This window comes from Oryctolagus cuniculus, chromosome 14, assembly GCF_964237555.1.
Source record: "Oryctolagus cuniculus chromosome 14, mOryCun1.1, whole genome shotgun sequence".
Taxonomy (NCBI): Eukaryota; Metazoa; Chordata; class Mammalia; order Lagomorpha; family Leporidae; genus Oryctolagus; species Oryctolagus cuniculus.
The window spans coordinates 17,531,388-17,553,857 of NC_091445.1; the positions used below are offsets into that span (position 1 = coordinate 17,531,388).

General features: G+C 45.1%; 1 protein-coding gene across 17 annotated transcripts in view; it reads right to left on the reverse strand.

The window, feature by feature from the left end:
• MCTP1 (multiple C2 and transmembrane domain containing 1) overlaps window positions 1-22,470 on the reverse strand; it is a 627,604-nt gene that overhangs the window by 255,155 nt on the left and 349,979 nt on the right. For all 17 annotated transcript variants that reach the window (XR_011381926.1, XR_011381924.1, XR_011381925.1 and 14 more), the window contains one exon: window positions 4,575-4,717. Coding sequence is in view for 9 of the 17 variants with exons in the window: in XM_051853978.2 (XP_051709938.2) it covers window positions 4,575-4,717 (143 nt within the window). In the remaining 8 variants the exon portion in view is untranslated. The remainder of the gene's footprint in view (window positions 1-4,574; window positions 4,718-22,470) is intronic.

The following is a 22,470-nucleotide window of genomic DNA, read 5'->3' on the forward strand; positions in this document are numbered from 1 at the left end:
AGTTCTCAATTCCCATTAACTGGCAAAGGCACAAACATGGTAAAGAATGGACACACCAGAACCCATTCATTATGAAATGATGCCACTTGGTTCAAAAGTCTACAAACCACTCAACAGAGGGAGCATGAGGCAAGCTGGGGCTACAGAAATAGGAAGTCACAGTAAGTACAGCTAATACTAATTAATGCTTATGCAACATTTACAGGTTTATATAGATTAAAAAGTTTGAATTCTTACATGCCCCAGTCAACTGGGTATTATTTTGATTTTTTCAGATAAATAATATGAAGGGGAAGACGTTGACATTGCTTTCCCCTACATCCTAGGGCTGGGAAGAGGCAAGATTCAAATCTTGTATTGCGTTTTAGAAACAGAGCATGTTTTAAATTTAGCAAATATATCTTGGGCAGCCACTCTGAGAGGAGCCCAGGGAACTCAAACATGAATAATTCAGATGAGAGTCTCACTGCCACAGAGCCTCTGCTGTGAGTCAGAAACTTTAGGGAACATCATGTTGGATTGCTTGGAACTCAATAATACCTCTCTCTATTTTCAAGTGAGTTCATATCTTATTCTAAACAATGAATTCATCTTGATTCAATGGTCTACCAAAGAAAACTGAATCAGGAAGTGCATCCATTAAAGTGCTTTTGGATACAAGTCATAGAAAACATAACTCAATATGAACAGGAATTTTTAGCTCAAATGCTGGCCATGTCCATAGGTAGTTATGGCTTCAGGGAGTTTTGACTGGCAGTTCAAATGATTCATGCACTTATTTGAATAATACTTGGTGAGCACCTACAATGAGCCAGGTACTATTTTAGGCAATTGAATCAGCAGTGAAAAAACACTCTATATCTTTGATTTCTTGGAGCTTACATTTGGGGGAAGAGAGGTAGAGACAAAAACAAACACTTGGAGCCGGCACTGTGGCACAGTGGGTAAGGCTGCTGCCTGCAATGCCGGTATCCCATATGGGCACTGGTTTGAGTCCCAGCTACTCCACTTCTGATCCAGCTCTCTGCTATGGCCTGGGAAAGCAGAAGAAGATGGCCCAAATCCTTGGGTCCCTGCACCTGCATGGGAGATCTGGAAGAAGCTCCTGGCTCCTGGCTTCAGACAGGTTCAGCTCTGGCCATTGGGGCCACCTGGGGAGTGAACCAGCAGACGGAAGACCTCTCTTTCTCTCTGTCTCGGCCTTTCTTTAACTCTGCCTTTCAAATAAAATAAATCTTTAAAAAGTCACCCTTGCCAACAATCCTGAAATTATGGACAAGCATCCTTGATGTTGGCCTATATATCAGTTTTAGAATCTTGACAAGGTCTTGCTTTGATCATCCATGTGGACATTCCCATAAACCCATGTTAGGCAACTTTCTCTTCCAATGTTGGCTGCTTATATGGAGAATAACTTCCAATGTCATGTTAGTCACTTAAAAATTATTTACTTATTTGAGAGACAAATAAAGAGCTCCAATCTTTGTGTGGGAATTTGGTTTACTTCCCTGCATTGCCAACTCCCTGCTAATGCAGCTTGGAAAGCAATGCATGATGGACCGAATACTTGGGCCTCCCTCTGCAACCCAGATGGGATACCTGAATGGAGTTTCAGGCTCTTGGATTTGCCCCATCCCAGCCCTGGCCTTTTCAGCTATTTGGAGAGTGAATCAATCATGGAATTGTCTCTCTGCCTCTGTCTCTCTTTGTAACTCTACCTTACAAACAAAAAGTACATCTTAAAAGAAAAGGATGCCATGTTCTTGAAATCCTAGTAGCTTAAAATATCACTTCAACCAACATTTTTCCTTTAGATATTTGAGTGTCCAAAATCAGGCTATAACACAGAGAACAGAAACAAATAAAAGAGATTTTGTCAAAAGAAGTTCCATGAATTTTACAGAAAGTGAAAATCAATTCAAAAACACAAAAGTATAAAGTATTGCATAGAATATTATTTTGAGTTTGTGCTAGTATTAGAAAAAACGGTGAGATTTCTATTTACCTAATCACTTTTTCTTATGTAGGAATGTAAAAAGTGACAAGTCTTGCACAATTCACCATGTGTCTTCTTCTGCAAGATTTAAGTTAAATTGTGGCTTTACAATTTCTTCTGCCACCCACGTGGGAGAAGTAGATTGAGTTCAAAACTCTTGACTTTGATCTGGCTGTTGCAGGCATTTTGGGAGTGAACCAGTGGATATAGGACCTCTCTCTTCTGTGTGTGTGTGTGTGTGTGTCTGCCTTTCAAATAAAATGGGAAAAAATGCCATTTAAGACACAGGCATCCCACATCAGAGTTCGTTAGCCTGATATTTGGCTCCAGCGCCTAAATCCATTGTTCTGCTAAAGCAGACCCTGAGAGGCTGCAGTGCTGACTCAGGTGATGTCACAGGGGAGATCTGGATGGAATCCTGGCTCCCGGCTTCATCCCAGGCCAGCGCATGCTGTTTCAGCGTTTGGGGAGTGAGTCTGAGTATGGGAGAGTCATTCATTCATACTCCCTCTAATAAACACATAAAATTTGAACTAAAAAGAGTGCAGATCCATATGTTTCCTATATGGAGCAGTAACCCACCAGAGAAGGGAGGATCCACAATGGAAGTGATTAAAAATGAATTCCTTCCCTTTCATGATTTCTCTCTGAAGTGACAGTAATGAGATCCAAACAGTTGGCTGCTGTCGTTGTTAGCACCTGTTTCTCTGCGTCCATTTTCTCCCCAGCTGCAGCAGCTCGAACACATCTCGCCTGACCATCTGCCCCCAGTAAAATTTCCTTCACAACCCACTTGGCTTTTTTTTTTTCTTTCTTTCCCCCCCCACCCCCCCGCCCCCCCGCCCAATGCGGCTCTTGATAAAGAAGCTAATTGGTTTTTCCTCCTGTGGCTTTTTCTTTCGAGCAGTAAGGAGCAGGAAAAAACATTTTGGACCATGAAAGTCTCCCCTTTGGTGGGAGAAGGGTGGTTATGAACACTCTCACATTAATGACTATTTGGTGAACACTCTCACACTGATAATTACACACACCTCATACACTGATTTCTGGTGGCCACCGTCCACTTTAATAACTTCTATCCACAAAGATTTCCAGGAACTTAGCAACTGTATACGTAATGCATTCTTTTTACATCACTCATACATTATCCTGCCATAATTTTCTTTTAAAAATCTATTTAAACTTTTAGTTAATGAATTTATTTGAGAGAGTGACAGACATAAAGATGGAGAGAGCTCTTAGCCACTGGTTCACTCCCCGGCTGGGAGTAGACAACAGCTGAGGTAGAGTCAGGGCCAAAGCTGGGAGCTGGGACCTCAACCAAGGACGCTCACCTGGGTGGCAGGAACCCAACCACTTGAGCCATCCCTGCCGCCTCCCAGAGTAGGCACTGGCAGGAAGTTGGAGTCAGAAGCTGGGGCCGAGTACAAATTCAAGCATTCCAATAAGGTTCTCACGTGTCCCCACCAGTGGCATAACCTCTAAGCCAAACACCCATCCTTCTGCCGTAGCGTCAGTGTCATCTTGAACATTCCCTTTTCCTTTGTGTGAGGGAGGGAGACAACTGGAGGCAACACAATGCTGATCTGAGGGGAAGGAAAAAGCCCAGTTGCTGAGTGATCCTATGAGACTTGGGCTCAAGTGGCGACTGTGGTAATTTAGAGAAAGGGAGAGCTTGGAGTATTGTGGTAACAGAAAAGGATTGGGTGACTGAACAGACTGTCAGAGCAAAGTAGCACCCAATATAAATGTGCAGAGATATGAATGAAAGAGAACTGAGGTCTGAAAACAAGAAAAGAATTAAGATTCTAACAAGCATTCAGTTTGTAACTTCCTTAAATTCTTTCTCACTTTCTTAACAGCATTTTTTAAAAAATTGAGTAATTGATTTGAAAATAATTGATTTGAAAACAGAGAGAGGTATAGAGAGAAAGAGAGCAACCAAGAGGGAGAGAGGGAGAGAGGGAGGGAGGAAGAGGGAGAGACAGAGAGAAAGGGGGAGGACGGGAGAGACAGAGAGGGAGAAACAGAGTGGGGAAACAGAGAGAAAGAAAAGGAGAGAGGGAGGGAGAGAGAGAAAGTAAGGGAAACAAGGAGAGAGAAGGAGGAAGAGAGAGAGGGAGGGAGAGAGAGAGGGAGGGAGAGAGGGAAGGAGAGGGAGGAGAGAGAGAGACAGGCTTTTATTCATTGGTTTACTCCCCAACCTATCGTTTTATGACACCCATTTTTCAACTACATTTCCAGGAACAGTAAATCTTAAATAACGTATTTGGAAAGAGAGAGCGCGCTAAGTCACATGGACACCCATCCACAGGCTCCCAGTGTGCGCTGACTCAGCACCAGCACCGCTCAGGAGGAGCTGTGCTGCAAAATCCTCCCGAAGGACAGGGAGCAGTCCTGTCCTGAAGGTCAGCTCACCTCTCTGCACTCCCACCTCCATCACATGCGCAATAGGGTCATGAAGATCAGAATACACCCCTGGAGAAAAATCCCATCGGAAAGACAGACACCATAAAAAAAACCACGCATGGAAATTTCCATGTCAGATTCCATTAGAGAAAACAAACCAGTGTCTCACCTTTATATACAATGGCTCCCTAAGATGATCAACAAGAAGGCAGGCTTTTTCTTCCCAAACAGGATTGAGGTTCTTGTGTATGATTTTACTTCTAAAAACTTCCTTTCCTCCAATTTTAAACTTCACGTATGGATCACTCGTCCCTGTTAAAGAGAAACAGGTTGGTCTATGTTGAACACATTTTCTATGGAAGAAAGAGGCTTGATCAAGGAAACATCAGAAAGTATTTAAAGAAAGACAAGTTAAATGAAACTGGTCACATGGGAAAATCAGGGCAAAGTGTTTTTCCTTCTATGTTGAAGGCGTAATCCATTACTTTCTTCTTATCATTATGCCATCTTTGGATTTTAAATCTGTAACCTTGTCCTGTTATTTACCAAAAACTCCTGCATATTGAATATGTAAATTTAATTCAAGCTATAAATCACAGAGATTAATCTGACATTTCTCTTTGTATTATCTGGTCAACCGTATCAAGGATGATCCATGATCCTGACTGATTTAACTAGCTTTAGAGACACAAATGCTGCTAAGAGTTTATACGAGGTCTACTGCACTTAGGGAACGTGAATCTCAAATTGAGCTTCCTTGGTCCCACATTCTCTCTTGTTGACAAGTTTCAATTTTAGGATGTTAGAAAGGGATGAAGGACTCCAAGGAAGGCATTAAGGAAATGGGTACCAGTTATGAGATGGAGATATTTTTGTATTATCCCATACCTCTCAAACTACCTACAATGATAAAGAAAATCATAATTGCCAAGTTGAGTTGCTGCTCATGGATGCACAATCGGCAAGGAATGGACTCAGGATTCCAAGCAAGGCTGCTTGACAGTAACGCCTACACCTTCTCCACTACACTTGCAAGAGGGACTGGACTTACATACTCAGACATTCATTAGACTTTGTCGTTTGAGTGTAGGCTGATGAATGACACCAATCATGACCTAAAAATGGAGCTTATATTGTTCTGAGGATTCCCAGGGAAAGTAAGTCAGTGCCATACATCTACAAGAAATCCTCCCAGTGTAGAATCTTCTTCATCTTCAGGAAATGACGTAAGACTTGACCATCTTATGATGAAGGTAGGCTTCATTCTCCCTGTTTTGTCTAATTGCAACTGCAGTTAATAACTAGAATCTGTGAGAATACCTCAAAATGTTCATGGAAAATGGAAGTGAAGATAAGTTGATTTTGATGCGAAAATTTTTGAAACCCATGCAAATTTGTTCATAATACACATTCTCCATTAACTTTTTCAGACACCTTGTATGCATAGACTCTTGAAATTTTTTGCATCAAGATTAATTTGTCTTTTAATTCCAGTTTCCATAAACTTGCTGAAGTACTCTCAGATATAATTTGAAGAAAAATATGAGCAGGGCTCCAAAAACTGTCAAACCACATACACATTAGGCATTACAAATATGAAGCTGGTACCTTTAAACAGACCCTCTCTCCATAGCCCCTTCTAGTACTCTGCTCATCTCAAAGGCACAATAAACTCCCATTCTCAATATAAGGACTGCCTTACAGGGTTTGCTTCTTCTTAATTAATCAAAACTCTCCACAGTTCTCTCACAAAATGTAATACCTGATTTTATGTGTGCCTAGATATGGATAAAATTAAACAAAGATTCTGAAATCCCACCGTGAAACTCCATTTCATTTCGACAGTAATGCCTACAGTGAGGGTGCAGGCTGCACTCACCAAGGCAAGACTGAGTGTGCCAGTTTGATTTTATTACAAAAGTACAAATTCTAAAAATATTTGTAAGTATAAAAGCAGGCTGTCCCAGGGTGACCTGGTACAACACATTCATTCCTTGGTGATGGTGAAAGGGGCCCATGCAACCACTCCTTTCAACATAGTGGTTCCCAAATATGGACTGTGGGTCCTGGAGGGTAGGGGCATTGAAGCCCTTCTTTTGGGAGACACTAAAATGCATGCATCCATTTGAATTTCCTCCATCACTCTCCAGAGTCAACCACTATCATTGGTTTTGAACATCATCTGTGTAACTACTACCATCCACGAAGATAAAATGAGCTCCATTGGATCACAGGCATTTGGAGCACTGATTTTTTGTATCTCCAGCACACAGTGTACATCTGACATAGTGTACACCCTCAACAAATATGTGGTGAACAAATGAACACATGAATTACTAATGACTTGATGCAGAGGGCAGGCAGTTAGTGTGTAAAATCTGTTGATGAAAACAAAAGAAAATTTGGGGATCTGTGTTCTGGGTTTCCACAATTCAATATGCCCAGTGTTCCCAAGCATAACCTTATGGTACCACTTTTCAGAAATGAGTTCCAATGCTTTTCCCCTCTCCTGTGCTTAGACACCAAAACCTGTGTCCTCAGTGTGGGGAGCAACTCGGACTAGACTAAGTTACTGGAATTAAGACTTATTCTATGCATCTGCTCTCCCACAATATGGCGCTGGGAGAGGAGAAAACAGCTTCTACGCAGCTGCCTCCAGTTCAACCAATAAACTGTAGGACCTACTCCTGATTGGAGGAGAGCAGCGTACTCGGCGTGTGGGCAGCCGAGTTGGGATTGGCGGAGGAGGACTGTAAAGGAGGAGAGAGACGGCATTCACCAGGAACATCTAAGGGGAACACCTGTGCTGCCCCCGAGAGAGCTGGCCGGCGGTGTGCCGCTCCCCTGCGGAAGTGGGGAATGTGGCAGGGGGAACCGCCCTTCCATGGAGGTGGAAGGGACGGTAGCCAACCCGGGAAGGACCAGCAGCCAACCCGGGAAGGACCAGCAGCAAACCCGGGGAGGGCCGAGCAGACGAAAGAACAGCGCAGGGTCCTGTGTCGTTCCTCCACGAAGACGGGGAGCGACATAATGGTGCCGTGACTCGGATATGAAGCCTAGGCAGGGTTTAGTGTCGTTCCTCCATGAAGAGGGGGAGCGACATAATGGTGCCGTGACTCGGATAGGAAACTTAAGAGGGAAGAAACAGGAAGAAGTGGAAAATATCGGAGAGAGAGACTAGCAAACAGCCTAGGGAAAGCTGGACGAGAAAGGTGCCGGAAGAAGCTATTGAAAGCCTAGACATAGACTCGGATATGGACTGTGGGAAAGAAGTTAGGATTTAAAGTGAAAGCAAGAAGAAACTTAAACTCAGATACGGACTGCAGGTTGAAAGTGAAAGTGAAACCTATAAGAAACTTAGACTTGGATACGGACTGTGGGGAGAGGCCAGGAGAAATGAGGGAGGAATATTGTTGGAAGAAAACTTAGGGAAACATACCGGGTAGAGAAAAATGTTAGGGAGGATGAAGCCGCGAGTGCAGGCCGAGGCAGAGACGTAAGCCACCTTGGAATTCTTCAAGTCACCCCGGGGAGCAAGAGGCGAAGATCTGGAACCAGAGGCAGAGACGTGGGCCGCCAGGTTGGAATTCGCCAGGTTAGTCCGGGGAACTTGGATTGAATGCTAGTGGCGGAGACGTGAGCTACGCTGTGTGATTCGCGGAAGCCGCCGCGTGCGGAGAGAGCATGGGGCGTGAATAGATAGGGAACGCGGGGCTGGCGCGAGGCCGTGGTGCGGGCGCGAAGGGCGTGGAGACCACGGAGTGTGCGCGCGAAGCCGAGCCGCGCAGAGCCGGGAGCCCGCCGCAGGGCGGGCGCCGGGAAGCTGCGCAGATGAGAGAAGCGCAGGCTGAAGTGGCTCAGAGCCGGGAAGCCGCCGAGAAGCAGCCTCGGGGCGGGCACCGGGAAGCCGCAGGGATAAGAAAAACAGAAGTTTAGAAGTAAAATGAGAGAAATAGGAATGCTGGTAGATAGAAGTAAAATAGGAGAAATAGGAATGCCCGGAGATAGAGAAATAGAGAAAAATAAGGCCTCCCCTCAACATGGCAATGAGAGAGCTTGGATTCGGTCTGCCTGATTAGGGAGGTGGTGAGCACCTGCGGGCGGCTAGCAGCTTATGTGCCGCAGGTCACCGAAGACAGGCACGAATTAACATCAATAAGTCTCCCCACAATACCTCAATTAGAAGGCTTGGATTCGGTCTGCCTGATTAGTAAGGCGGTAAGCACCAGCAGGCGGCTCGACCAGAGTATGAGCTGCAGGTCACCGAAGATAGGCACGAACCAACACTAATAAGTCTCCCCACAAGACGGCAATGAGAGGGCTTGGATTCGGTTTGCCTGATAGGGCTTGTAAGCACCTGCATGCAGTTCTAGCAGAGCAGAGCATGCGCTGCAGGGCACCGAACTCAGGCACGCATCAGCGCCTAAAAACCTCCTCACAACATGGCGAAGAGAGGACCCGGATTCAGTTTGCCTGATTGATAGGACTTGTAAGCACCTGTGGGCAACTCTAGCAAGCAGAGCAGAGTGTGTGCCACGGGGCACCGAAGACAGGCGCGTATCGACACCAAAAATAAAAAGAAAGGGGGATCTGTGGGGAGCAACTGGGAGCAACTCGGACTAGACTAAGTTACTGGAATTAAGACTTATTCTATGCATCTGCTCTCCCACAATATGGCGCTGAGAAGGGAGAAACAGCTTCTACACAGCTGCCTCCAGTTCAACCAATAAACAGCAGGACCTGCTCCTGATTGGAGGAGAGCAGCGTACTCGGCGTGTGGGCAGCCGAGTTGGGATTGGCGGAGGAGGACTGTAAAGGAGGAGAGAGACAACATGCACCAGGAACATCTAAGGGGAACATCTGAGGGAACACCTGTGCAGCCCCCGAGAGAGCCGGCCGGCGGAGTGCCGCTCCCCCACGGAAGTGGGGAAAGTGGCCAGGGGGAACCGCCCTTCCACGGAGGTGGAAGGGTCAGCAGCCAACCCGGGAAGAACCAGCAGCAAACCCGGGAAGGGCCGAGCAGACAAAAGAACAGCGCAGGGTCCTGTGTCGTTCCTCCACGAAGAGGGGGAGCGACACTCAGAGTGACATCTGAAGATGATGGCTAAGACCAAGGAAAGGTCTCTGAGCATCCAAAGCAGATGTCTCAAAAAACATGTGCTACAACTTTGGTCTTTTCTTGCAGGATCGCTGTTTAGTGTGCTTAGGCAAAATTTTGACAAATTCATTAACAGATATTTCAGCATAAAACAGGAAGGTTAGGTGACAAGAGGAAGTTAGTGAGAAAGCATTAAGAAATGACAACCTGAAGGAAGAATTTTAATATTTGAAGAAAATTTATAATATAACACTTTTGAAAAGTTTTGCTTCCTAGTTCAAATGGGAGCAAATGGTTCTAAGAGATACTTAGGGCTTATAAATGACAGATGGCAGTAAAAATGAGATAGGCCCCAAGAATAAAAACACCACAGTATGCGTGCACAAACAGTTGAATGCACTAGATGAGAAGCCACCGAAACAGTAACAGGAATGTCCTATGGGATGAAAGTTATATTCAAAACAGACAGACTGCTTTGAAGGTGGTGCTAGATGACTCCCTACATGGAGAACAGCAAAGCCAGATCTCTACCTTATACCATATGCAAGGATGAACTCCTGGCAATGCCAACATCTAAATGTCAATAGTAAATCTACAAAAATAATGGAATATATAGAACTGAAGATGAAGGGAAATATTTCTTAAGCAAAACTTAAAAGCCCAAAACAGACTGTCGAGACAGAAAGGAAGGGGAGGGAGAGGGAGAGGGAGAGGGAGAGGGAGAGGGAGAGGGAGAGGGAGAGGGAGAGGGAGAGGGAGAGGGAGAGGGAGAGGGAGAGGGAGAGGGAGAGGGAGAGGGAGAGGGAGAGGGAGAGGGAGAGGGAGAGGGAGAGGGAGAGGGGTTTATTTGATTTGGGTAGACTTAACAATTTCTGTAAAACAGAGGATATGATGGCAAAGTCAAGTGCAGAGGTCATACTGGAAATAATTGCACTACCTGAAACAGACAGGAGATTAATATCTTGAATGTGTAAGAAGTTCCAAAAATCAGTAAGACAGACAGGAAATTCAATAGGGAAATGGTTAAATTTATGAATAGTCAATCCACAAAAGAGAAAGCCCAAATAATGCATGAAGAGATGATCAAGAACACCAGTAATCAGAGAAATACAAATAATTAAAAATGTGAAATGCCTTTTCAATGATCAGATAAAAGTAGAATATTGTAAACCTTCACATTCGTTGCTTTGTGGCCAGCTCCCATCTTTTGAAGAGCTCTCCCGCCTCACTGAAGCTGAAGCCAGTATTTGTCTCCCAGCCTGCAGTGAGGGTGCAGGCTGCACTCACCAATGCAAGACTCGGCGTGCCACTTACAGCTGTGCAATAAACCATTCTAAGATTTGGTGATGTGAAGCTACTTCACTGTGTCCAGGGATTCTGTGATTCGGGGATTCAGACAGGGAGTGGCGGGGATGGCTTGTCCCTGCCCTAAGAGGTCTGGGTCTCAGCTGGGAGGGCTCAAATGGCAGGAAGAGAAAGCATGCAAGCACACTCAATTGCTAGCTTTGGCTGGTGGCTCAGCGGGGCTACGCCGTTACATGTGGCCACTCCATGTGGTCTTTCTGTCTGTAGTAGACTGATTTCCTCACAGTGCAGAAGCTAAATTCCAAGAGCAAGCATCTGGAGGGGGAACGGTGCGAGTGCACAGCATTTGAATGGTCATCACATTTGTAGAGAAAATTACAACGGGCTGCTCAAGTTCAAGGGCAGAGGACACAAACCCCACCAGCTGATGTGAGAAAAATGAAGGCCCCGTTTGAAGAAGGTCATGGGGGATGTTGCAACCATCCTTTCAGAAATAAAAGTGACCCCTCCGAGAAGTAAGGAAGGAGTAACGCGAGGGAGTAACAATGGATGGAGGACTTGGACTGATGATCTTGCCAGTCCAGTGCAGTGTGCTCGGCCCCTATAGTGGAGAATGGTTCCAGTGTGTGGTTGTTAGGGACCGATCAGCATGGCCTCGACGCTCCCTCAGTTTTATTAAAATTCGTACACTTTTCTTCCCAATGATATGTCCTTGACCTATTCTTTTCTTCACCATTTACTTTATAAAAAATTTCACCATTTCCTCTCCCCTTTGAGATGAAGTTCTTTTCCAGTCTCTTGCCAGTTGAGCAATCCTGAAGATGCTTTTCTCAAAGACCTGGCAGCCACTTCTTTAAAATGTGAAGACAGATAGTGCCCTTTTCTCCCAGTGGGGGAGGGTAGAAAGCTAACTCAGACAAGTGCCAATTATCAAACTTAGAAGGAATGATTATATCGATCAATCAACCTGTTCCCTAGTATCCTGCAGGGCCTCTTCATAGCTCACCCCAGTGCTTAAAAACTCTCCTGCCTTTTTGTTTCAATGAAATTGAGGTCATTCTCTCTGCTTTATTATACTAGTCCTTGTCTCCATTACAAGAGTCTTGAATAAAGTCTTCCTCGTCATTTCTACACGCGTCTGTGCAATTTTTCTCTTTAATGCAACAAAGGGGAATCCGGTTGTATGACTAAATACTACTCTGGGCTGTCTAGCTGTACTAATATCATTATTGGCCCCAATTCTTTACCCTTCTCTCTAGCTCTATCTTTGTAATCCCTACTGCTCCAGGCAGACTTTGCCCTATAAGACTTGCTTCCATCCATGGATTTAAGTAGCTGAACGCTACAGTAAGCAGAGGCCAGGAATGTGCTGGTGAAGTGGGTGTGCCCTTTCTCACCATGAGAACAGCACCCCTGGCGAGCTCACTGGCCCCAGCAGCAGGAGGGAAGAGGTGTGAAGTGGAGCTGCAGAGCTGAAGCTGAGCTGCCAGGCTTACAAACAAAGCACAAATGCTCACTACTGTTCGCAGCGGAGGTTTTGCGTCGATTTATTAGACAACACGGCTGTGCTGAGTTGACCGACTGCCTCGTTTGCTGGCCCTCCTAGAAATTAGAAATTCCAGGTACTGATTTCCTTGAGTAGATTCCTTTTTTTTTTTTTTTTTCCTAGAATGGGTTCTGGTTGCAGCTAAGACCTCTGAGTGATGCAGAGGACAGCATCTAGTGTGGGTTGGGCAGATGGGAAACCTTGTGTTTAGTAATTTCAGAAAGCAATCTGGAAATTTCTTGTGAAATTATGCATATGCCTTTTGACCCAGCAATGTTATTTCTCCTCAGAGAGAGTTCTTCTCAGGTAATGTTTGTGTGGGTTCACAGAGACTATGTAGATACTTTGGCTGCACTGTTTGTGGCAGTAGCTACCTAGGTATCTATCCCATGAGATGGGAAAGGTGACATGTGGTAGATACACACCCAGAATATGAGATGCTTCAAACTTTTCATGTAAAAAGGAATTAAAAGATAAATGTATTAAGGTAAAACAAATTAGAATCCCTGCACATGAGGGGGTCCTCAGAAAGTTCAAGAAAAATGCATATTGTGAGCAAACTAAGAATGAATTTCAATTTTTGCACCCAAATAAAACTTATCTTATTAATCCCATTTTGGCTCTGACTCCATATCACCCTGGGCAAGTCTATTTTCCATTTTCAGATCTCCAGTTTCATTACACCACTGGACTGCGCACCTGAAACAGGCCCACCCTCACCTCTGCCTTTGACTGAATGCTCTCCTACATTTTGGACTCACCTCTATGTGTAGTCCCAGTGTACAAACACAGGAACCCCATCATTTGATGCAAGTGTCTACCCTCAGCATCCAAACATGTTCCATGATCTCCCAGTCTAAAATTCCTTGCCTCCACCTGCCACATTTAAAATAATTATTTTATGTGTGAATGCATGTATGTATTTTCAAGGCAGTGGTGGGGGGAGACAGACAGACAGACCCCAAATATCTGAAACAGTTGGGTTGGGAACAGGCCAGGCTGAAGCTGGGAGCCCAGAACTCAAGCTGGGTCTTCCATGTGAGTGGTACTGATCCAATTACTTAATCAGGGATGGGGAACCTGTTTCCTGCCAAGAACTATTAGATATTTATAACAATAATATTTGTAGACCATACACAATTATCAACTTAAACATTAGCTGCTATAGCGGAAGATGGCCCAAGTGTTTTGGCCCCTGCCACCCGTGTGAGAGACCAGGATAAATCTCCTAGCTCCTGGCTTTGGCCTGGCCCAACGCTGGCTGTTGAGCCATCTGGGGAGTGAACCAATGGATAGAAGGTCTCTCTCTCTCTCTCTCTTTCTCTCTCTCTCTCTTTCTCTAACTCTGCCTTTCAAATAAATATTAAATCTTTATAAAGTTGACCTGCTATAAATATATTGAATTTCGAGTTCTGCCTGCAGTTGCCTTGGCCAGGCCAGACCAAATGATGTTGTCAGCCTTACAAGGCCCAAGGGCTGATGTTCTCCTTCCCTGAGTCCACCACCTGCTGCCTCCCAGCATGCGCACTGGCAGGAAGTTGAAATCAGAAGTGGATCTGGGACTCAAACTCAGGCACTCTGATATGGGATGTGGGTGTCCCAAGTGGTGTCCTAATGTCTGTGCCGAACCTCTGCCCCTCACATCCTACCTATCTCGATGGTCCACCAAGTCGCCTGAGTGTTTTCTATACATGATCACTTCATGTTGCATCTCGCTTTCCCCTTTGAAGCCTTTCCCCCTGACACTTCTACTTCCACACATTCCCTGAAAACATTCTTGCCAGGATGGCCACAGCCTTCATGCTACCAAATCATGCTTCTAATGACCCACCCACAGCACCCACGCTGTAGACTGCTCCCTCTGTTTTCTGCTCGCTCCCTCCTACCTCTCTGGCACTCGGTCTCCTTTCCCCACTCCTACTCTGGGAAGTGTTCTCACACCCTCTGTGTTTCCTTGCACCTGCCACCATCCACTGTATCCATATGCTGACAACCATCCCGGAGACATCCACAGCCCAGACCTGCTGCTGCCTTCTCAACGTTAACCTGACTACAAGCCACCTATTGATCTTCTCTTCCATGAAGCCTTCTCCTCCTTCAGGCTTTGCCATCTCAGTTCATGGGCTCCATTATCTGACAGCTGCTCAAGCAAGAAACCCAGCAATTATTCTCAATACTTCTTATCTCCAAGACACTAGCAAGTCCAAGGGATTCCCCTACAAAAATATGCCTTCTCTGCTCCCACTCTGGCTAAGTGAGCCTGATTTCTGTCCTTCCGTGCAAGAACAGCCTCCTAACTGGGCTTTCCAGGCCCGCCAGGTTCCCCTGCGTTAACTGTGCATACCCCGACTGACCTCTTATAACCTCAGATTTAATCTACTTTTCTGCTTAACACACACCTCAACAGGTGTTGCTTCAATTGCAACTTGCCTGAGTCCCTCTGGGCTGCTGTAAAAAACACACTAAATGGGGAAGCTTATAAGCAACAGAAAATCATTTCTTACAACTTCAAGGCTAAGAAGTTCAAGATCAAGGCACCGTAAGATTTAGCGTTTGGCGAGGGACCATCCCCTGGTTCATGGATGGCACATTCTTGCTGCACCCTCATGTGGGGAAAGGCTCAGGGCAGCTCTCTGGGTACAAATTCCATCTCTTCCAAAGGCCTCACCTTCACCCCATCATTTTGGGGACTTTTTCTGTGTGGGGGGGACATGCATACCTACAGGATACCTACGATAAAATCCCAAATCTGAGCCATGATCTACAGGACTTGCCACCTATCCAACTTAATCCTGGACCGCTTACTTAGCTCCCTCTCTCCTACGGCTGGAAGCTATTTCTTACTCCCAGCTGTTGCATGTGCTCCTTGGCGTCTCAGCTTGAAAAGCTCCTCTTTCCCATTGTCTTTTCATTTTCTGGCCGACAACTTCTTACCTTCCAGTTCTCAATGAAAAATGCAAATCAAGACCACAATGAGCTATCACCTCACCTGTGTCAGAATGGCTAGTATTAAAAAGAGAGTAAAGAAAGCTGGTCAGTATGTGGAGAAAGGGGAACTCTCAGCCACTGTCCAGCAGGAATGTACATCAGGGCAGCCACTGGGGAAAACAGTAGGAAGATTCCTTTGAAAACTAGAAACAGAAGTGCCAAATGATCCAGCAATCCCACCTCTGGGTAAATACCCAAAAGACATGAAATCATTTCATCTTTGTGTCAAAGAATTGCAAGCTGTACCACATTGATTGCAGCACTGTTCACAACAGCCAAGATTTTGGAATCAACCAGTGATCTGTCCACCATAGCTGAGTAGATAAAATCCACCTGGGGTATATAAACCACAGGACAGCATCTAGCCACGAAAAGAAGAAAATCTTGTCATTTGCAGCAACATGGATAGAAGTGGAGAACACCATGTCAAGGGACATAAACCAGATACAGAAAGACACATACTGCATTTTGTTCTTCATATGTGGGAGCCTGAAAAACAAACAAATCTTCTGAACATAGAACAGAGATAACTACAGGCTGGGGTATGGGGAAACAGAGAGTCTGGATGATGGGTATCAACTCTGAGTTCGACTGAAGGAATAAGCTGTGAGCGCGTAATGGGGTAACTATAGTTCATATCAACCTGCTACATATTTCATGAGAAAATAGAAGAAAGGAGGGGCTGGCATTGTGGTGCAGCAGGTTAAGCCTTTGCCTATGACATCGGGCATCCCACAGGGGCACTGGTTCAAGTTCCGGCTGCTCCACTTCCAATCTGGCTCCCTGTTAATGTCTGGGAAAGCAATGGAAGATGGCCTCAGTCTTTGGGCCTCTTCACCAATGTGTGAGACCCAGATGGAGTTCCAGGATCCTGGTTTTGGCCTGGTCCAGCCTTGGCTGTTGCAGCCATTTCGGGTGTAACCTAACAAATGGAAGATATTCTCTTTCTCTCTCTCTCCTCTCTCTCTCACTCTGTCTTTCAAATAAATACATACTTAAAAAAGAGAAGAAAGGAGCATTTCCTTTTTTCTAATTAATGGCAGTTACCTTTATTTTAACTGTTTCTTACAGACATAAATATCGTCCATTTTTATGGGGTACTATGTGGTGTTTCAACACATAGTTACATGTGTAATGTCCAGTCAGGGTAAATATATCTACCGCCTTGATATTTATCATTTCTCTGGTAAAAACATCCAAAATCCTATCTTCTTGCTCTCTCTCTAAAGATTTATTTATTTATTTGAAAGGCAGAGTAACAGGGGGGGGGGGAGAGACAGAAAGAGAGAGATCTTCCATTTGCTAGTTTGGTCTTCAAATGGTGACAACAGCCAACACTGGGCCAGGTCAAAGCCAGCAGCCAGGTGCTCCATCCAGGTCTCACATCCCGATCATATGATTTTTCTCTTACGTTCTTTTGAAGTAGTTACCATGCTTGCTGATTTCCATATACTGGCCCATCTTTGCATCCCTGGGATGAATTCCTCCTGATCATGGTGAATAATCTTTTATTAGGCTGTTGTATTCAATTTGCTAGAATTTTCTTTAGAGCTTTTACATTTATGTTCATCAAGGATATTGGCCAATAGCTTTCTTTTTTTCTTTAAAAACATTTTATTTTATACCTTTTAAAAACCACTTTTCCAGGGCCAGAGCTGGTGCGTGGTGTACCGGTAAGCCACAGCCTGTGGTGCCGGCATCCCATATGGGCACTGGTTTGCCTTCTGGCTGCTCCACTTCCAATCCAGCTCCCTGCTAATGGCCTGGGAAAGCAGCAAAGGATGGCTCAGGTGCTTGGGTCTCTGCACCCACATGGGAGACCCAGAAAAGCTCTTGGCCCCTGGCTTCAGATTGGCTCAGCTCTGGCCACTGCAGCCATTTGGGGAATGAACCAATGGATGGAAGATCTTGCTCTTTCTGTCTCTCCCTCTCTCTCTCTAACTCTGCCCTTCAAATAAATAAATGAGTCTTGAAAAAAAAAACCCACTTTTCCATATTGACTTCAAATGTGGATATTATATGCATATACACATATACTATTTTTTCTTGAATACAGAGATATTAATATCACAGAGGGAGGGATTCATTGTCATGAATCCAATGATCAGAATTTGGAGAAAGAAGAGTACATTGTCATTTGCATGTCATTTGCATAGTATGATTCAGTGAAGCAGTATTTATAATTAATTACTAAATGATATGACACCCACACAATTTTTCTACTTGCTATATACATTAACTTCAGGAAATAAGAGAAAATGTGATATCTGAACAAAATTCTGGGTCTGGTTTATTTCACTTGGCATGATGATTTCCGGTTCCATCCAATTTGTTCAAATGTCAGGATTTCATTATTTTTTCAATTGCTGATTACATTTTTCACAGACCTAGAAAAAGCAATTCTAAAATTCATATGGAAATACAAACGATCACAAATAGTCCAAGCAATCTTAACAAATAAAATCAAACTGTTGGCATCACAACACCAGATTTCAAGTCACACCAGAGGGCTGTTATAATCAAAAAAGCCTGTTATATGTAGACCAATGGAACAGAACAGAAACCGCAGAAATCAATCCAAGCATCTAGAACCAACTAAATTTTGACAAATGAGCTAAAGTCACTTCCTGCAGAAAAGACAGTCTCTTCAACAAATGGTGCCGGGAAATTAGAATTTCCACATGTAGAAGTTTGAAATGAGATACCTACCTAACACCCTATACAAAAATCAACTCACAATGGATTACGTATCTAAACCTAAGACCTGAAACCATCAAACTACTAGAGAATAACAGAGAAAATACTGCATGCGAGACATTGGCATAGGCAATGACTTCTTAGATAAGACCTCAGAGGCACAGGCAATAAAAGCAAAAATAGACAAACAAGATTCCATCAAGCTAAGTAGCTTCTGCATAGCAAAGGAAGCAATTAACAAAGTGAAGAGACAATTGAAAGAATGGGAAAGGCCGGCGCTGCGGCTCACTAGGCTAATCCTCCGCCTAGCGGCGCCGGCACACCGGGTTCTAGTCCCGGTTGGGGCGCCGGATTCTGTCCCGGTTGCCCCTCTTCCAGGCCAGCCCTCTGCTGTGGCCAGGGAGTGCAGTGAGGATGGCCCAGGTGCTTGGGCCCTGCACCCCATGGGAGACCAGGAAAAGCACCTGGCTCCTGGCTCCTGCCATCGGATCAGCGCGGTGCGCCGGCCGCAGCGCGCCGGCCGCGGCGGCCATTGGAGGGTGAACCAACGGCAAAGGAAGACCTTTCTCTCTGTCTCTCTCTCTCACTGTCCACTCTGCCTGTCAAAAAAAAATAAAAAAAAATAAAAAAAAATAAAAAAAAAAAAGAAAGAATGGGAAAAAATATTTACAAACTATACATCTTTAAAAGATTAATATCCAGAATATATAAGGAGCTCAAGAAAGTCAACAACAACAAAAGACCCCAAACAATACAGTTAAGAAATGGGCAAACTATATGAACAGGCATTTTTCCTTAAGATTTATTTACTTGAAAGTCAGTTACACACACACACAAAGGGGAGGGAGGGAGGGAGGGAGGGAGGGAGGGAGGGAGGGATGGTCCATTCACTGGTTCACTCCCCAAATGGCTGCAACTGACAGGGCACAGCCAAGTCAAAGCCAGAAGCAAGAACTTCATCTGAGCCCCCTACATGGGTGGCAGGGGTCCAAGTACTTGGGTAATTTTCTGCTGCTTTCCCAGGTGCATTACCAGGGATCTGTGTCTGAAGCAGAGCATACTGGTGCTCATATGGGATGCCAGTATCATGGGTGGCGGCTTAACCTGCTGCACCACAATGCTGCCCCGAACAGGCATTTTTCAAAGGATGAAATGCAAATGGCCAACAGACAGAAGAAAAAATGCTCAGGAACATTAGTCATCAGGGAAACGCAAACAACCACCACCAAGAGGTATTACCTCACTCCAGGTAGAGTGGCTACTGTCTGGGGCCACTGTTGTGGCATAGTGGTTAAGCCTTGTCCTGTGACCTAAGCATCCCATGTGAGCGCCAGCTCCAGTCCTGGATGCTCTGCCTTGGATCCAGCTCTCTGATAATGTGCCTGGGAAAGAACCAACAGATGACCTGGATACTTGGGTGCCTGCAACTCACATGAAAATTCCTGGCTCCTGTCTTGGGCTTGGCCCAGCCACGGTCATTGCTGCCATTTGGGGAATGAACCAACAGATGGAAGATTTGTCTCTCTCTCTGCCTTTCAAATAAATATTTAACTCTTAAAAGAAAAAAAAAAAGAATGGCTATTGTCCCAGAATCAGAAAATAACAAACGGTGGCCATGTTTTGAGGAAAAAGTATCAAGACACACTGTTCATGGGAATGTAGTTTTCCTCGTGGCTGTGTCCTTGTCTGCTTTTGGTATTAAGGTAATGCTGGCCTCCAAGAATGAGTTTGGAAGAGTTCCCTCCTTTTCTATTTTTTTTTTAATTTTTAAAATTTTTTTGACAGGCAGAGTGGACAGTGAGAGAGAGAGAGAGACAGAGAGAAAGGTCTTCCTTCCGTTGGTTCACCCCCCAATGGCCGCTACGGCTGGCGCACTGTGCTGATTAGAAGCCAGGAGCCAGGTGCTTCTCCTGGTCTCCCATGCAAGTGCAGGGCCCAAGCACTTGGGCCACAGCAGAGAGCTGGACTGGAAGAAGAGCAACTGGGACAGAATCTGGCGCCCCGACTGGGACTAGAACCCAGGGTGCCGGGGCCTCAGGTGAAGGATTAGCCTATTGAGCCACAGAAGTAATTTATGAATTGATATTAATTCTTCTTTAAATGCTTGGTAGAATTCAGCAGTGAAACCATTTGGTCCTGGGTTTTCTTGCTAGAAAACTTATCGTGACCGATTCAATCTAGCTACTCGACATGGATCTGTGATACCATTCAGTCTTAGTAAGATGCATGTCTCCAGGAATTTGCCCACTTTTTCCAGGTTATCCAATTCATTGCCATTTAACTGTTCACAGTAACCTCTAACAATCCTTTGTATTTCCATGGTGCAAGTCGTACTGGTCCACTTTCATCTCTGATCTTATGCATTTGAATTATCTTTAGCATTCCTCACAAGACAGCTCCAGTGGTCTCTGTTTCTGCTCGGCTGGGCTCTGCGCCTCTTCAACTGTGAAGATTGGCTTTGCGTACATGACTGGTAGCTTTTCTTTCTGTGGCCCCAGCCAGTTTGGAGTCTGAGCTCACTGGGAGGTCAGCTGCTTGCTGCCTTCTCTGCTCCCAGGAAAGCTGCTGTGCCATGTGACCTTGGAGGAGGCAAGACTCGGTCAGAACCCCCTCTTCACTTCCTCTTTCCCATGTCTTTGCTACAGCATCTCACCTGGAGCCCAGAGCTCCCAGCAACGAACTCCCATAAGTGAGCAAATGACTTGGTGTACAATGCTATCCACATATGCCTGTTGGGGTCTGAATGTTGGCGGCCCCTTTCAAGTCCACTTTGAAATTACACCCCAACTCAACAGTGTGAAGACCAGGGGCCCTTCAGAGGGGATTAGGTCCTGAGGACCCCACCCTCTCGAATGCATTAGTGCATCCTAGCAGGACTCCCGAGGTTAAGGACTCCCAGTAGCACACAGCATTTGTCCCTTGTAGAGAACCCAGCAAAAAGACATTGCCTTGCAAGCAGAGACCAGAGCCTCTCAAGAACCTAAACCTGAAGACACCTGGCCTTGGATAACCCTCAGAATGCTCTGTGAGGTTGGGAAAAGCAGGTGTTATCAAGCTGTACTGCAGATGAGAGATGACCTGAGACCCGGTGTCACTTGTCCCCAGTCTCATAACAAACAAGCTAAAAAATGACAGCAGTGGGAGGCAAATGTTTCCTCTACTCAGAAATGTAGGATATTGCAGCATCCGTATTTTCCTTCTTTAAAAGTGCACTGTGGCACAGCGGGTTAAAGTCCCAGCCTGCAGTGCCGGCATCCCAGTGCCGGCACTGGTTTGAGTTCCAGCTGCTCTTCTTCCGATCCAGCTCTCTGTTATGGCCTGGGAAAGCAGAAGATGGGCCAAGTGCTTGGGCCCCTGCGCCTGTGTAGGAGACCTGGAATAAGCACCTGGCTCCTGGCTTTGGATTGGCTCTGGTTGTTGCAGACATTCGGGGAGTGAACCAGTGGATGGAAGACCAACATCTGTGGCTCTACCTCTCTCTGTAGCTCTGTCTTTCAAATAAATAAAATAATTCTTAAAAAAAAAAAAGTGCATCATGCTTGTGATGTATCCATGACACCATTTGAAGCATCCTCCGTGGCCTGCAGAAGCAAGATACCAGCTAAAAAGTCAGCCTCAGAGTTCAGTTAGTGTTTAGGGACAGGCCTTTGAGTGCACTACACACAGAGAATTCAAGGACTGCTGTCAGGGAGAGAGGTAAGTCAGTATTTAGGGTCTCTGAAAGCAAATTATAATGCTGTGGTACTTTGTATATGAGAAGTTTTGGTCCCACAGCAGCCTGTTTTGGGGAGATGGCAAACAGGCCAGCCGATTTTGTTTTTACGTGCAGGCAAACAAGCAGATCCAGGTATCCTCAGGGTGAGGCAGTCAGTCACCTTTCTCCTCTTGGTTTTGACTTCAGAAGATAAAATTTGCTGCAGCTCGCTTTCCCTCTCTCTCTTTTTTATTTGTATGTATCTCATAAATACAACATTAGGAGCATATAATTCTTCCCACCGCCCCACCACCCCCCCTTCCTCCCATCCACTCCCTCCCTTTCCTCCCCCCTCTCCTGTTTGGTTCAAAAAAGAAAAGGACACAGAAAGAAAAAAAAATGGACTAAAAAAACTAAGAGAACTGTTCCTCAACAGCCTAAACAAGGCCTGTTCTTTGTTATTGGTTCTCAAAGCTGCTTCCCTCTTCCCCCTACTTTTCCCTTCCTTCCTCCCCCTACTTTCCTTTTTGAAACTGAATTGTCTATAAAGAAGAACCCAAGGATGATACATCTTTTGTGAGCTCTTAGACATGACTGTAACTTATGAGACATAATAATATCCTTCTTCTAATACACAGAAAAGGAAGTGATTCTTGAGAACAAGTTTTACTATTAAGTCTCACGATACAACTCTTTGTGGACAGAGGTCCTGCATGGGAAGTTAGTGCACAGTGACT